General features: G+C 38.2%; 1 protein-coding gene across 1 annotated transcript; it reads right to left on the reverse strand.

Annotated features, from left to right (window-relative positions):
- Positions 1-801: 801 nt before the first annotated feature.
- pde11al (phosphodiesterase 11a, like) lies at positions 802-12,794 on the reverse strand (the record flags this gene model as incomplete). Its single annotated transcript, XM_079470274.1, has 20 exons — positions 802-2,610; positions 2,681-2,764; positions 2,838-2,912; positions 3,036-3,099; positions 3,197-3,274; positions 3,554-3,654; positions 5,027-5,117; positions 5,800-5,909; positions 6,119-6,226; positions 6,309-6,455; positions 7,049-7,099; positions 7,269-7,361; positions 7,518-7,585; positions 7,671-7,746; positions 7,837-7,957; positions 8,229-8,293; positions 9,743-9,883; positions 10,119-10,208; positions 11,186-11,344; positions 12,021-12,794. 20 exons carry the CDS (start codon positions 12,792-12,794, stop codon positions 2,356-2,358), a joined length of 2,751 nt encoding a protein of 916 aa, XP_079326400.1. The 3' UTR covers positions 802-2,355.
- Between the last annotated feature and the right edge of the window lie 4,303 nt (positions 12,795-17,097).

The following is a 17,097-nucleotide window of genomic DNA, read 5'->3' on the forward strand; positions in this document are numbered from 1 at the left end:
TTGATGTTTTCTTTGGAGTTTTCTTTAAAAACCACAATAGCACCCAAAAGCATATTCACCATATTTCAGTTTACATCATTACTATACTTAAATATATAAAACAAGTATTTTGAGCTTTAGTCCTTTTAAATATATTATCTCAGAGAACAGTTGGTAAATGAGTTCAGACATTGTTCTGAATAAAAATGTACCATTTATAAGAGAGAAAAAGATAGTGAGCTGAAGCGCAGAATTAGTTATTCTGCCTCTCGATCTCCTTCTCGGTTGCTTTTAAAGCCTCAGGAAGGCAACCGAGTCCCTGTTGAATAATAGATTACAAAGAGCAAAGCTCACTGCTGCACTCCACACGGCTTTTGTATCAGTTGGCCTGTCCAGCACAAAGCCTCTCTCTCTTTCTCTCTGCAGAATCAACTTCTAACCTCATTAAAAGACAACTTCAAATGCTCGTATTTTCATCCAGGCCAAATATTTATGAATATGCTGAACTAACTGTTTGTGCTTTTGGCACAGGTCATTGTTATGGGTGAGATATGAACTGATCAGTTCATGTTTTACAGAATGATAATATGACCACAGTACTTGACAGATGAGCGATTTATATAATAGGAAAGATTAAAGACTATGACCTTCAGCAATGCTTTAAAATTGTATGTAAATTATTTATTTATGGAAATGCAAGTCCTACTGTAAAACACCTGTATTTTGTTGATTATGTTGTCCAATATATTGGGTCGTAATTATCCAGAACGCTGTTGGACGCAACACTGCGTCTCAAACAATGACAGAAAATCACATTCGCTTACATCACAGTGTTCTTTATTTACAAATCAGCCTGAGGAAAATGACCAGCAACCACGGCAAGACAAGCCTCATGTGCACCCCTTAGAAACCACACAGTACTTTAGTCATTCATTTGACATACAATGGGCATAAGAGCCATCGAAAGAAGAGACTTGCTGAGACATCAAGTGCAGTATATGAACATTTTAATGTCAGCTAATAAAATATAAAAAGTTATTCATGTTTCTTTTCTTTCTTTTAAAGAGATGAATAAAAATGGTTCATTTTCCCAAACGTTGAGTCAAAATAAATCAATGCAAAAATAATTGTTTCATTTGAATAAGGCAGATGAAATGAGCAGATAATCTATTCAATGTGCACGCTGACAGAGTTTAGTAAATCCGCAACACAACTCCCATTTGAAGCAGGCAGCTTCTGTTGTTCCTTGTATGCAGCATGCATTTTGTGACCATATACTCTTACGTTTGTTATGCATTCAAAACAAAGCTTTAGCAAACTACTTACATTCACATACAAACATTTTAACATGTAACAAAAATAAACAGCTCACATGCAAACAACATATTTTTGTTTTGCATGCAACCGGCTTTCAGTTTAGTTCACTTTGGTTAGTCACTTGATTGAAAACCCTAAAAATATGACAAACCAATATAGACCTCTTAGATTGACGTAAATAACGCTGGTTCAATGCTGGTCCAGAAAAACTTCCTGTTACACCAACGTTTAAACAAAATACCACCGATAGAACACTTATAGCCAAACCAAAATGTTCACTGGATATCTTCAAGATTAAATAATAAAAATAAAAAAATTAAATAAATCAAAACTGAACCTGAAAATGCTTCTGTTTACCATCTTTCAAAGTGGTCTATACTTAAAGGGTTGTAAAAATGTATCCAAGGACAACAATGAATCTAATTTCATCAAAGCACTTCTGATCCATTTCTCATGATATTCCTGAAACTATAGCTATCTTAAAAACCTTTATTCTCTGATTCCTGTGCAGCACATATTCTAAGAGGATGCATACGCAAACAATATGTATGCACTTATCTAACATGTAAATGTGGTTGTGTTGTATTTCTTTCTGTGCTTTTCTACCATTTTTTTTAAACTTTACTATAAAATCCACATTTTCAGGGATTTCATGCAAGTCTCAAAGAAGAAACACCAGCAAAAACATCAGTGATATTAATTGTACATTCATTAAATCAGTGCTTGGTTTATGCCGTTTGTGAAACAATTCGGTGAAACTCCTTGTTTGTTGACAGCATTACATTATGTGAGCATTTGAAATGTACTGCATGTGAATTTTCTGCACATATTCACAGTACAGTTGCCATATCTCTCTAAGACAAAATAAAACAAACTTTCATGAATAATCTAGTGTAAATTTCTGATCCTTGGTAAAACCATTCTCTTTAAGTAGAAACTAGAAATATATCTTTTTTCCAGATGTGCTTTAAATACACATTAATCTCAATAGAAAATATCGGATGGCGATCACATAAGTCCCCATTAATGTGATAACCCCCCTCATCCCACCTCTGATTTCTAATTGGCTGCTGGGGTCTGATTTGGCTCCACGCTGTAGGTGGAGTCTGTGCTCTGATTGGTTGCTTCACACTGACTTGATTCCAGCTCATGGGCGGAGTCTGCACAGTGACACGCTCCCACCTCCAGATTGCTGTTACACTTTGAGGCTCTCCGCGTTTGCTGATAGGACAGACAGAGCTCCTCCCACCTCTTTCTATTGGCATCTATTCCATCCACCATTGGCTGTAGCTTCCTATTCAACTTCACAAGAGCCTATAAAACACATTTATTATTATCGTGATAGAAGTTTCTTACTTTAAATAAATTTCACTTTGTTGTTTACCTCATACAGGGGCATGCAGATCCCGTCAATCCATTCCAACTGCAGCTCAGGAAGCTCATCTTTACGATTGCGGTCGAAAATGGCCTGAATTGGAAAAATCGGAAATCTTGAAATCTTGATTTTATGATTTCAGGTACAGTGACACTAGTTTACTTACTGCTGGTGTCAACTTCAGCTCTGATCTCTCTCTGTCCCCCTGTTCAAAAAATTCACTGGTTACCAGTTCAGCCACCTGAAATTAGAAACAGAAATATGTCATTATTCTGAAGTTCGGTTTGTTTTATTGCCCAGCAAGAACAAACAACGTTTGGGTTATTGCGTAAAATAGGAGAAAATGGTAGAAACTGTCTGTCACCTGTTTAGAGATCTCCCATGGTCGAGTCACAGCACCCAAGTCACATGCAGTCATCAGCATAGATCTGATGTGTAAATATTTAAAACATTTACGGCAGCTATTTCCCCTATCAATTCTTTGATCAATGATCATGTATTTACCAGTTTGAATTAACTTCTCACCTAAAAATATCTCTGTGTTCCTCATTGCTCCAACTGAACTGGCCAGACAGAACACATTCAAAGAACTTGGTTCTCCTCCTATTGTTTCCAACAGAAAATACAAATTAAAACATGAATCTAACAGAATAAATGAAACGAGTGAAAGTTTTTAAAAGCATATGAACATTTAAACTGCTTGGATTTATAGTCATTAATTCTTTTATGCTTTAATGTGTAATCTTGGACATATTCAAATTTAAAGAAAAGCTAGAAGGACCTCTTCTGCCTCTGTTCAGAGGCCGCCTCTCTGTGGCCAAAGCAAGAATTACATACACAAGGTGGAAATTTTAAATAGGACTTTCCTGTTGCAATACTCACTTGAAGTACAAGGTGAGATCTGTGGCCAGAATTGCCTGTTTCAACAGCTGCATCATGTTGCTGTACTCCTTAGAGCACAGATTGGCAAAAATGTTGTGACCCTGTGAAAGGCATGAGATTATTTTACGATAAAATACTTTTTTGTGCATTAAATGCAAATAATCTACACTGTAAAAAAATCTGTAAAAACAGAAATCGTAAATGTTTTTCTTGGGAATTTGGTGATTTTATGTCTTTTGACCGTATTATAAAAATGACATTTATTGTAAAATAAATCTGTAAAAAAACATTTCTACTCTAAGAATAATAAGCATGTGTATGCCTGGTACACGTATTTATACAGATACAAATTCACAATAGAAGACTTTGAAGTGCAACAGTGCTTTGATACAATGGTATTACGAATTATAAATGTGTCCTATGGGGTGATAGCAAAAATATAGAAAAAAACTAACAATTAAGATAAATCTCTCTTATGCTATTTTATATTATTAATATAAAATAATATATTATTAACACTTGGTTTTTGCTGTGTCACACCATAAGGACACATGTATGGTATTTGTCAACTATCATATGTTAATACAATAAAGCCTTAAGTAAAGTTTGTTAAAATTTCATTAGAAATACAAAGCCATGTCTTTGCTGAAATAAAGCCAATGGCTGCACCAGAAATCACCCTAGAGGATTATTCATACACAGTGCGTCTCCCAATTTCTCAGAATATGTTCGGCCTCTGTGATAGAGAGCAATTTCTGTCCGTGTTTGCTTCAGTGCAACTGACCCAAGGGTGGAATCTCCTTAGCACAGTTAATTGGTGTTGGTTAAAAAAGCTCAATGGACGTCCACAGGAAATCGATGGAGAGCTTGGTCATCGTGATTAAACAGCTCAGAACTAAACCACCCACTTCATCACACACTGACAGCCATTATCCACCGAGACATCCAAATGTGGACGGGGGTAAAATGGTCATTTCTGTGAATCCATTACTGGATTTAGGTACACAATATTAATCCGTTTGCTTAACAACCTGCTCATTGTGCTTATCAAACAACTGTCCTTACTATTTATTTATTATATTATTGACATATATAGCAGTTGGCAAGCAACCGCTACGCTTCCAGGGGGCAGTATATAAACATAGCCGCAAAGTTCAGATTGTGTTTTAACAACTATTCTCACAGACAAGCAAATCAGTCTTACTTTTCATATTTAAATTAGACCATTCTACCTTTCTATGTAACTGACTTGAAGAATTTATGACCAGCCTTGAAAAAAAAATAGATAACTAACTTAATCTACGCAGTTTATGCAACCGGCACTTTAGCAACACCCAAAAACCCACGTACCTTAGCAAATGCATAGCTTTAAATATTGAGATTTTAAGTGCTTCAACTTTCTAAGACCCCAAACCGCACAATATTTTAATCGATGTCTGGAAGTCAACAAACTTATCGGAATATCATGGTCACCTCACTCTGTAGAATCATGACAGCATGGTTGAAATGGTGATGCTCAAGTGTGGCAGATGTTCCATATAAGAGCGCCAGTGCAGAGCCAGACCTGTGGTACAAACACAGAGAAAATCTACAGTCACCTGTTATATTGCTGGATAAACACATGAGTAACACCAAACAGACTTTTGTGCTTCATCTGAGAGGCCACTGAATATTTAATGTATAGTGTTTTTCATTGCGTGGCTCACAGGTATTTTCTGATCGGGTTGTGAACGGCAGACAAAAAAACAACAACTGTAAATTATAAAATGCAGCTAGCCAAACAAGTGTAACAAATTTTTGTTTTGTCCAACATTTATATAGTTCTTGTACACTTCTGTGGTGCTTATCACCGTGGTAATATTTATTTTTTTAAAAGAAACAGAACTTTAAAAAACAATTGATACATTTTCGGAATCATAAGGCAATAAACAGGCTTATCAACTTTTAAAAGGCAAGAGCAAATACTGTCTCATATAGTTTGTTCACATTAAAAAACAAATGATATCAAATGTAATTTACTGCAGATGGTAACAGACAGGTTGTGTGGCTTGTAAGCCTATGAAGGTATGATATACTATACAGTGTTAATTCTTAATCTTTTTGTTTACATTTGTATGAAAAACTATTGTGTTACTATGGCGGGTCTCTTCTTACTGTAGAGAACTGTTAAATGTCAAATCTGAGTCATGGTGCTATTCAAGTTATGAAACCCGGCTCGAAATGACTTCAGTACACTCTTGACTCACTTGGCCTGAAAGGCGTTATTTGTTCCACGATGGTCGAGGTCATGGCAGAGACAGCCAACCATAAGAGCCAGAGTCTCTGTGTCTGTCAGCACCTCCTGGAACCCAGCAGTCTGGACCACAAAAGAAAAACCAAGCGCTGTGGTCAACCCAGTCGCACAAATCAGCCAAACTCACTGTGGGAATTGTGGCATGAAAGATCACTACAGATTCAAACTATGTACACACGTACTGTATCCTTCACTTGAGGAAAGCATTAAAGGGACGGGTCGCTCTAAAAGGAAACCATATAAATCACATATCATAAGTCCAGATGACTCACGGTGATCATGACAAACATGCACTGCGACACGTTGAAGGCGTGTCTCCAGTTGTGGTACGCTACGGTGCGGTAGTTTTTCCTCACGGTAAGCAGCCACCGGCAAAGCACCTAAAGCAAAGAAGTGATGATGCTGTATGCTCTTTACCAAACATATGTCAAAAAGATCCGTTTGACCCTGTTGACTCCTCACCTCATAATCAATTTTGAATTTCTGCACGACGCCAAGCTCCAAAAACATCCGCAGGGAGGCGGTGATCATGGCATCGTTGTCCAGGGAAAAGTCATTAAAGTGGAACTCATCGATCCCGAGCTCACTGCTCAGGGGGATCTTAGCGGCCTGGGTAAAGAGAAAGGACAATCCCGGTAACTCCAGTAGCCAGGCAATTAAAAAGAGTGGAGCTTTATTCACTGAGGGCTTGAACAGTATATTACACTCCATCGTTTCAATTATTAATACATCAACTCTGGGACCCACAAACCATACATTTCTGAGATACGCAGAGGGCTAAGATGTTTCTCCACAGGCTTTTTTAATTCAACGTTTTCATCACTTCTCTCGGGTGAGAAGGTTTTAAACATTCTCCGCAGATCTGTGAATCTTGTGCTTATTGCAGAATCTACTGTAGCAGATTTCACTAGATTTGTCTTACAGTATTGAAGGCTGTATTTTACATTTTAAGATCCATGTTGGATCAGCAGACCAGCATCCTTTTAGATATGAAGTACACGTCTAAATTCTGATTTGCCAATGGGATCTGTGCTCAAATATATTTTTTAAATGTTTTAGATAAAATAAAATAAGAAATTTCATACAGATAACATTCATAAAGATATATACAGTATTAACTCATAAACCAAGCTTTTTTTAGAATGTGGGATCTAAACATGTTTCTAATTTCCAATTATTCTCTCTACTTTGACCGGGTTTACCTTCAGCCGATCAACCTCTGCTTTGGAGCACGTAGCATGATAGGAGAGCATCTAACAAAAACAAAAATACATTATGCACTCCTCTATTACTCCCACAGACCGTAACCACAGCAAGCATGCATACTAAATGCTCACTTGACATTCATGTTCAGGTATAAAAACCCCAGTGTCATGTACTTTACAACAATAGATTCAATAACCAATAAGAGACACAACTCACATCTAAAGCCACGGACTGCTTGGCCCAAGTCTTCTTAACCTGGTTATACATCATTGTGTTGTTAATTCCCAGACCACAGAAAATAACAAATGCCTGCAAGGAACGACGGAAATTAAAATTACTCACGTGTATAATTTATTATGAAAGTCACCGGCTGCCGCGTGTAACAGTTTAAATCACTTATAAAATATTAATTGAGTCATGTCAGCAACAAATATAAGAATAACACTCCTGAGTTTAAAGTCACACCTCAAACAGCCTTTGATCTGCATCATTAAAGGTTTTCCTGTCCAAGCGGTTCAGTATCTGGGCAACACCTTATAAAATTGAGAAAATCTATTCGTTTATTGTTATATTGCGGGTTTGTGTACATGCAGTTAAAAGATTATATGGGAAACGTACCGATAATCTGATGTGTTCGATTCCAGATGGGGACACACAGAACTGATCTGATATGAAAACCAGAAGCCTGGTCTGCCTAAAATGAAAACACATTTTGCATGTGTGCGCTAGCACAAATTGTGTACGCAAACTGGTGTTTGTGCTTTTATAACTGAATAATGCTCACTTCAGCATCAAAGCGGGGATCCTGACAGACGTCACTAATGTTAACGGGTAGACCGGTAGATGCTACCAACTCAGCAATGCTGTTATTGATCAACCAGTCAGAGCACGACACCTTCTCCATGCTGACTTTTTCAAATGCACACGCACAGACACACACGCACGCACGCACGCACGCACGCACGCACGCACGCACACACACACACACACACACACACACAGAGAGAGAGAAACGTGTATATTCAGCATTGTGTACATCCATTAACCGCTCAAATTACACAAACAATAAACAATTACAAAACTACAAAAAAATAGACCCTACTTTGTAAATGCTCTGTTATTTGAATCATATGGTGACGTAGATGGAGTGATATCATTTGAAGGAGGCGTTCTCACCTTATGTCATGATCAACACTGCACAGTGGAGACATCAGCTCAAATGTCTGGGAGAACTTTACCACCTGAGGAACATTCCGGAGTACAGAGCAGTAAGAAAACAGTAGGAGGAAAACTAGAGTTTTACATTTTTGTGAGGGGAGCTTGCTTAGGAAACTCACTGCTTCAATTCAACGTTGATTTTTAACATGTTGTCATGTGGTTGCTAGGGTGTTCTGAACCATTTGAAACTTGTCGCTAAGGTGTTCTAAATGATGATGTCATGTGGTTGCTATGTTGTTCTGAATGTCTTTTAAACCTGCTGTCATGTGGTTGATAGGGTGTTCTAAATTATTGTTAAATTGCTGTCATGATGCTGGTGTTCTGGAGGATTTTTAACATGTGGTCATGTGGTTGCTAGGGTGTTCTGGGTCGTAGTCAAAATAACTCTCTTCCAATTTTCAGTTATTTTCTGCATACTGTATTATTTTTTTTAAATAAAATAGCTTAACATTCCTACAAGATATATTTCTAGGGTAGATACACATTTTTTTACCTAAACCTTATTTATAAAATGCATATGAGAAAACCTTCTTGAGAACCTTTGTGTCATGGTTCTGCCCTCTTTTGTCTTGTTTTGTAGTTTAGTGGCAATATCATGACAGAGCCACGTGTTTTGTATGGAGAGAAACATGATTACTGATTACTGATTATTGTCAGTCATGACATAATAGGCGTTCCCTCCTGTCTCGTCTTTGGCCCCGCCCCTCTCGTTTCCTCATTAGCTTTCCATTAGTGTCTCATTACCCACACCTGCTCATTATAATCTCATTTTTTAGTCTCCCTATTTAATCCCCTCTTGTCTATTGTCCTGTGCTTGTTCGTTATGCTATGTACCTTGCTTGGTTTCCTTGCCGTGTGGTTCTTGCCTTGCCTGGTGCCTACGTTGTCGTATTGTCTATTTAGCCCCCTCGTGGGAAGCGTTTTGTTTTGATTCCTGTTTTTAAATAAATGTCTTTTGTTAAATCTTCACTGCTGCCTGCACCTGGGTTCTTTCACATCGACCCTGACACTTTGACTTAAAACCAACAAACCAGAAACTCTTCTATGGCATCACTGAGAGTAAACCTTTTGTTAAACACATTTTTAAGAGTGTAGAACAAAGAATCTTTGTCTATGGGTAAAAAAATGATTTACTGAAAATATGCTCTCTCTCCAAACACAATGTATTTTTGTAATGTTTTTGCCAAAAAATTAACTTTTAATAATAACTGGAAAATTATCTTTCTTAAATTATACTTAAATTATTACAAATTGTAACTGCACTTATTTTGTATTGGAGATATTTCTCAATGGAGGTAATTCATAAAAGCCTGCAGATCTGATATCATTCAGGTCCATAAAACAAACTGTGCAGAGCATTAATATGACATATTAAAAATTTTATTTTATAACCCTATAAGAAAAAGCAAATTGCTTAAGTAAACACATAAGAAAAGTAAAAAGAATAGAGAAAAAAGACTATAGGATCTCACAGGGGAGTGGATGTCTTCTAGCAGAAGAACAGAGCAGCGTTCACACTGAAGCAACGTCAGCGCGCGCTGCATGATCTTCCTCACGATCTTCTCCAGGTCCGTCTGTTCCTCGAACAGATCGTTCACCACCTCCAGCAGGGCCTGGAGGAACAACAACTGCATCTCTGAATTTATTCTCACAACACCATCATGCACCCCCAGGCCTCTAATGGACTGGCTTGTTAAAATTTGAAACCTTTATACCTGAGGATTGTAAACAACCTTGAACAATAAAACAACAGCGTCTGCCATGTCTAGAAGCTACTGAAGATGTCTTGAGGCAAAATTGAATCATTCTGAAAAATTGAGTTTTCTTCTGCAACATTTCTTGACTCACCCTGCTCCTGTCATACTCCTTACGAGATTCAGAGAAGAGTTTGGCATTGGAGATCGATATTCCGCAGAAGGGTAGATACATATGCAGCACCTGCAGAGAGAAGTAAGAGATACTTTGAAAGTTTGACTGAGAGTATTGAGAGATATTGAGAAATATCAGCATTTTTAGATTTGGAGGCATATTGGAAAGTTTGACTTCTTTGATTTCTGGAGAGTTGAAAAAAAGTTTGTTTGCCGTTAGTACACTTTAAAAGTAATTATATGTCTATGAAAAGACCTCTACCTGTTTTTTATGTTGAAAAGCTTTTTACGGTTTTGTCTAAAACCAGAAAACATTCCAAACATGAGGCTTTTTTAAATTATTGAACCACGTCAGTTGGATTTTTACATTTGCAACTATTGTGCTAACCAGGTTTGGACATCTTCATTTTCTAACAGTTAAAGATAAAAAAGCAGATAAAAAAGAGGAGAAAACACCCTGCCTTTTTATTTTTAGATGTCTGCATCTCAATGGTGCTAGAACATGTTGATTTTGTTCTTTTCCCCCTTTTCGTCCACTCTGATCTTGTTGAAGTGGAATGCATCTAACAATTTAGATATCATTTCAATCTGGTTTCTAGTTTTTCGGGTATTCTAGACTTCTCCTGCATCACAGGTGTATTTACAACCTTTCTGTGAATCCTGCAGAAAATATGATCTAGTTTTAAATTGTTCAGTAAGTGAGCGAAATGACCTCAGAGCTCCAGCTGGTTTGTGCTTCTGTTTCTAAGTTTATGAGAAAAAGAGCTTCAGAATAAATCTTCACATATGAATACAACGGCTCATAAGAATTTTATTCCAAGCTATTCCAAAATTCGCATACTAATTTACTCAATGGCTAATGGGTTCTTTCACTCCAGCACTGCAGGTATGTACCAAGGTGTTAATTCTTTTTGATTTACGATAGTAATTATCTTCACTCGCCGAGTTTCATTACCAGCAAAACTTTGGGTACAGTAGTAATGGCCACCTGGAGAATGATGCCGGCATAAATCCAGTAGATGGAGTGGCAGGAAGCCAAGAGCTCACCTTCTCATCATCCTCAGTGAATGGAGTTCCATTGGGGTTCTTGTTGATGGCCTGCACTACACCAATGACCTCTCCATCACTGTTGTGGATGGCCATGCACAGAATGGACTGAGTCTTATAGCCCGTCAACTTGTCAATTTCATCGCTGAAACGATGGTCCTGCACAGTACACAAAAGGGTACAGGATTGCGTCAAATTGTAACAATGTACAGTATATGCATGTGCTTTTTTAAAGGAAAACTGCTTTAAAACTGACAGTTTTCCCTCACAGCAAATCATTTTCAGTACATTTTGGATGGAATTACATAATTTATTTAATCATCATTTATCAGTTACTTTTCATTTTATTTTTCCTAAAGTATTCCAGTCTAACTCAGTGAAAAGTGGAGTAAAATTGCACAGGGATATTATGGGCAGGCAAATATTAAATCTTTAAGGTAGTGAGAGTCTACATTAATATTAATATATTTGTTGTTTTTTTGCCAAATTGGTTGAAACACTTTGTTATATTAAGAATAGTAAAAAAATGCATTATTTATTGTAGTAGTCATTTGTAGTTGGAAGGCTCCCCTGTGGCCACGGTGTACATGTAGTGATGCGCCTGCAGCGCGCACTTGATGCTTTTACACTGGGAATGTTATAGCATACATAATGAACAAATCTGAAGTTGTTAACTAAAGAAATTGCAATACGTACGTACTAAATCCCTATTTAGACTACTTTGTTGTGTAACTACAAAAACCTTTTGAGTTTCGAGAAGTAACTGCACTTGAATGCCATAATATAGATCATAATAATTCTTATTCGGTGTATTTGCTTTTGTTGCAAACAATACCTCGTATGCGTTCGGGATATTGACTGTCTCTCCGTGTTCTGCTACATAGCCTATGATGCCTTTCCCCCACGGAACCTGCACCTCGTTTGAATCAAGGGTGCTAGAAGAGGGTCGCACCGTAGTTCCCGAATGCACATCAAAAAACTTAGACACGAGGGTCCTCTTATGAGACGGACCCTCGACGAGGAAGAGCGAACACATGTCCGCGTCGACCATGATGCACACATTGATCAAAATCTTGTAACTCAGATTTGTCATGTCAAGTTCGTTAGAAATGTCTTTAACGAGCTCGAGGAAGAACTCCCTCTCGTTGGACTCCTTGAGGCGGTATTTGTAATCGATGGCGCTGGAGGCATACTGAGGCACGTTCACTCTGGACTCCAGCAGCGCGCTCAGGATGTGAGCGGTGGTCGGTGGTAACGAGCTGGCTTTCCGCAGGAGCGCGCGCCGTCGCATGCTGGACTGAGACTCGTGAGCCGTGAGGCTGACGTGTTCGTCGTAGGTCCGGTGTGCCGTCATCGCTTTGGACCGGGCGAAGTTTCTACGGAGCTCCATGTGGGACGACCTGCGCTTCAGCCCATCGGGGTTCGAGGGCCAGAACGGATCCCTGGCGACTCCGCGCTTGTCCTCCACCGGAGAGGTTTTGGACGGCTGATGCTCTTTAAGCCACCTGCTCAAGGTGTCACTTTTTCCCTTCCTCGTTAGATATTCCTCAAAAAGCTCCGGGTGGCAGTCTAAGAATGCCTCCACGTCGGAAAAATCAAAAGTGGTCATGTCGATAGCCAAGCAGTTATTTAAACAGATTTGGGGTTAAAATCAAAGTGTCTCCTCAACGTTTGGACCTACAGTAATCCTCACCTCACCGTATGCTGCGCTTCACGCATCCATGATCCATCTCTCTGCTCTCCAGCGTTTCTCAAAACACACGCATCCTCTTTTATGAGGGTCGCAGAGTTTAACAATAAAATAAATAAATATGTAAATGTATGATGACGCTGAAGTACAAGAAGGAAATTGTTCAGTTGACAGGAACAAAGATCTCCTCTGGGATATGCGGGAGATTGTTCCCTTCGAAAACCGATGGCCCAAATGAACTTGAAAGCAAACGACGACTTGCAAGTTGACTCATATTTAAGAGGCTGCCCAAAAACACGCGTTTGTTTTTGCATGCTTCTTTCTCCGTGTCTACTGGAGGTTTAATGAACTCTCCTGTTTTGCAGGACACACACATGCACATACCATGCGCGTGTATTTGTGTGTGCGCGCGCGTGAGAGAGAGAGATACAATTGTCTAATTCCTGCTTTTATTTCCTTAAGCACTAACGAGCTAGAGACATTTGAAGTAGCCTAAGTTTGAAAAATCATGCTTTTATTTGTCATTAAAGAGTCCATTTAATACATGTCCACAATGTGTACATTCCAACAATTTCATTATCTTTGCAAGAACAGTCAGTGTGAATTAAATGTTCAAAAACCCAGAGGATTTAATAATTGAATTGAATTGAACTGAAATGGGGCTTTGATTTGTCTCGCTTCCTGTATTAACAGCAAGAATAAAAACATTATACAACATTATAACTCAACAACAATACATAATACAGCAAACAAAATATTCCTTAAGATAAAACAAATTGAACAGATATATGTATTAAACCTTAATAAAATACGCTTAGTGACAATCTATATGATCGTCCAGTGGGTTATTGATAGCCAACTACAGCATAACCTTCAACTGATAATGTGTGCTTGAGTTGGTATAGACATGCAGTATGTAGATACTGCTTTGAACACTTTCCGTGAGACTATTTGAGTATGAATTAATTTCTCATCTGCTTCAGTTCATCACTGCATGTCTCCTCTTTGAATGGTTGCGATTTTACTCAAAGACCCACACAGACCTTCACTTCTTCTGAATACATCATTGTGTGTTTGTTCGGCTTCTTTCATTTCAACTGAACTCTCTTTGGCTTTGCTTTTATGCTGTTCAAAAACCTACTTTACTTTTTTTCTGGCAAACAGAGACTGCAGCCGTGTATTAGCTCTGCTTTGATACACTGTTTCTTCTCGGCTTGTAAACTTTAAAGTAATTTCAGATATCTAGCCAGAGTGTGTTTCAATGTTTTCTTTGACATCAATCTTTTATCCAAGATTATATAACGCAAATTCTTTTAGACAAGAGCTTGCATTCAGATTCTATTTGATCGGCTGATAATGGGATGCTTAAAAGAACCTGCCTCATTTCAACTGTTTCACTTTGGCATATACCTGTTGATACTCATTAGTAAGATAAGGCACCGCAGCACTCCAGATGTTTATCAACTGCCACAATGAATGCAGAGTGCACTGCATTCTGACAGAGGCTAATGAAACCTGCTTTCTATAGTCGAGTTTTAACAAGCAACCAAGGGATGACTGCACTACATTCATAATACAACAGTAGGAAATGTAAGACAGCAACCCTTCCAAAACGGAGGAGGGTAATTGGTCACTGAACTAAAGCTTGGTGTGTGCATATTAGATCCCAGCTTTTCCAGAAACCTTTGACTGGGTCCCGGGAGGACCCCAATTAAAGGGGTAATGCTGCATACAGTATATTGCTCAACGCAGCTTTATAAATACGGCCGGTCAGTGGAAATGCTTGGCAAGCATTTGGCTGTGTCTCTTTTGGATGGGATCCGGTAGATCAATTGCTGTGTTCGCTTTTTTGATTAAATGCTAAAGGCAAAAGTTCATGTTTTTTTACTTGTGTATGAAGTTACTAAATGAACAGGGTGGAACAAAATATGCTATTTATGTCATATTGACCATTTCTTTCCTTTAATGACATAATAATGAATAAATGAACACTTAACAGTGGACCTGATACTTTCCAGAACCTTGGACAGCTCTCCGTACAATGTTGAATGGGGTCTTAAATGTTTGTCCATTAAGGGCTATTATAGAAACAACATGGTGACTTCCATGCAAGGGCATCCGTGGTGTATGTAGATAGAAATAGCTCATTCTAAAATAACGACATAACGCTTCATTATGTTATCTCTTTATACACATCTGAAACTTAATTATGAATATTATACTGCATTTCTAGATACTCCAAAAAATATGGCAATGAAATCGGTTTGGTAACTGACATTCTTTCCAAATATCTTCCTTTGTGTTTAGCAGAACAAAGACTTTATACATGTTTGGAACAACATGTGAGTAAATTATTTCTTTTTTTTGTGAACTTTCCCTTTAAACACAAAATGTAATTGAACTTATTTAAAGATTATCCCCCTTTGCTGCTCAAGTAACGCAACACTATAAAATATTTTAGATAAAATAATATATAAAGCACTGGCCCCCGTTGACTTCCATTGTATGGTCACAAAACCATAGCGACGTTTTGCATATTCATTTATGTGTTCCACAGAAGAAAGAGTCATATGCAGGTTTCGAATCACTTGAGGATGAATAAATGATGACAAAATTGTACCTTTAAGAACCCTTTTGCTTCAATGTGTTTATACACAAAACGTATTAATAACCGTCTACAGTAAATATGTACATGTGTGTAGACTTTACCATCGGATGTGTGCACTACTTCACATCAGGCTGTTGTAACTGTAACCAGAGATGTTTTTTCAGTCTCTGCAGTAGCCTATACAGTATCTGCATGTCTTTATTAGCCTGATCTGGTTTCAGTCTCTCCATTGAGTTCAAGCACTGGACTGTGATGTTTTTTTGCAGTGGTATAGGCCCAGCCTCAGGAGACTTCTCATACCGAGCTGTGATTGCTCTCTGGGGACTATTGATTTTTTGCATTATTCATTAGGAATACATTTCCTTTTGGATTTGCATAATTAGCTTTGAATGTTACTGTTAAACCTTACCAATGGGAGCTGAAAGCAGCCTCATTTATTTGAAGACAACTTTTGCATTATATTTGGAATTTACAAGAAGGATTTAGGGCTTAGTGTTCTCAATAGTGAGATTAAGTGCGATCTGACAGCGAGGTCTAACAAGCATTCTCATCAACAAATCCTTTAAACACAACAAAGGGGTCTGCTTTGCTTCCATAGTGATGGAGGTTGAACTTGGATAAGGTGTCACTCTATGGTTTCATGTGGCTGTTTGTAAAGTCAATACTACAGCCATTCAAGAGGTACAAGCCTGCCTCTTGTCAAATATTCACAGTCCTTTGATACACCGGATCAGTGATGGTCTGTGCCAGGATGTTGGTCAGAGAAGCTGTTCTGACGAGAACTACCTCAATCCTTCAAAAGAGGAAAACTGCCCTCCTCACTTCAAAAATTCCGTCAGATCACGAGACGACTATCAAATAGATCCTTTCTGCAAAGGTGAGAATGTTCAAGGTATCTAAATTTAAGATTATTGTTAATGAAAGCAGGTTTACTATTAATATCATTTTATGATGACAGGGACAGGATCCCTGTAGCTCAACGGTCGTGTGTTTAACTCCCAGGCTAGTGCACTTTCTATTAAAATGTATTCCTTGAATGCACATTGACATTTAGTCATTTAGCAGACGCTTTTATCCAAATAGATTTACAGAGAGTTCAGGGAGCAATAAGGGATATGTCAGAAAAGAGCAATAGTACAATAGGTGCTAATACAAAGTTATAGTTTCAACAAAAGCTAGACCACTACCTGTTGAGAGAAGAGAGAGAGTTAGTGTACTTTTTTTCATTTGTCGGTCAAGTATTCACAGAATAGGTGGGTTTTAAGTAGTTTTTTGAAGGCTGCACTTTAAACTGCATTACAGCATATGCCAAATGCATTATTAGAATTGAAAGTTTTGTGCAAACCATAACAAATGCTATTTGAAAACCCTTTTTATAGTAACATATAGATATATTCTAAGGACCCTTCTAAAAGAATGAAGCCAACAGAAGTGGGCGGTGAAAACGGTGCTTGCCTGAAAATGCCCGCTGCAGGCTGAGTGTTCTGCATTCTTCATCTCTGAGCGTCCGGTCGAACGCCCGCTTGGGGAAACGCGGCGTTTCTATTGGAAACTAATTGAAATAAACACGCCGTATTCCGGCAGAAACGCCTCGGTGTTCACATTGCCAAAAGG

Source organism: Barbatula barbatula (genome assembly GCF_947034865.1).
Source record: "Barbatula barbatula genome assembly, chromosome: 12".
In the NCBI taxonomy this organism is placed as follows: Eukaryota; Metazoa; Chordata; class Actinopteri; order Cypriniformes; family Nemacheilidae; genus Barbatula; species Barbatula barbatula.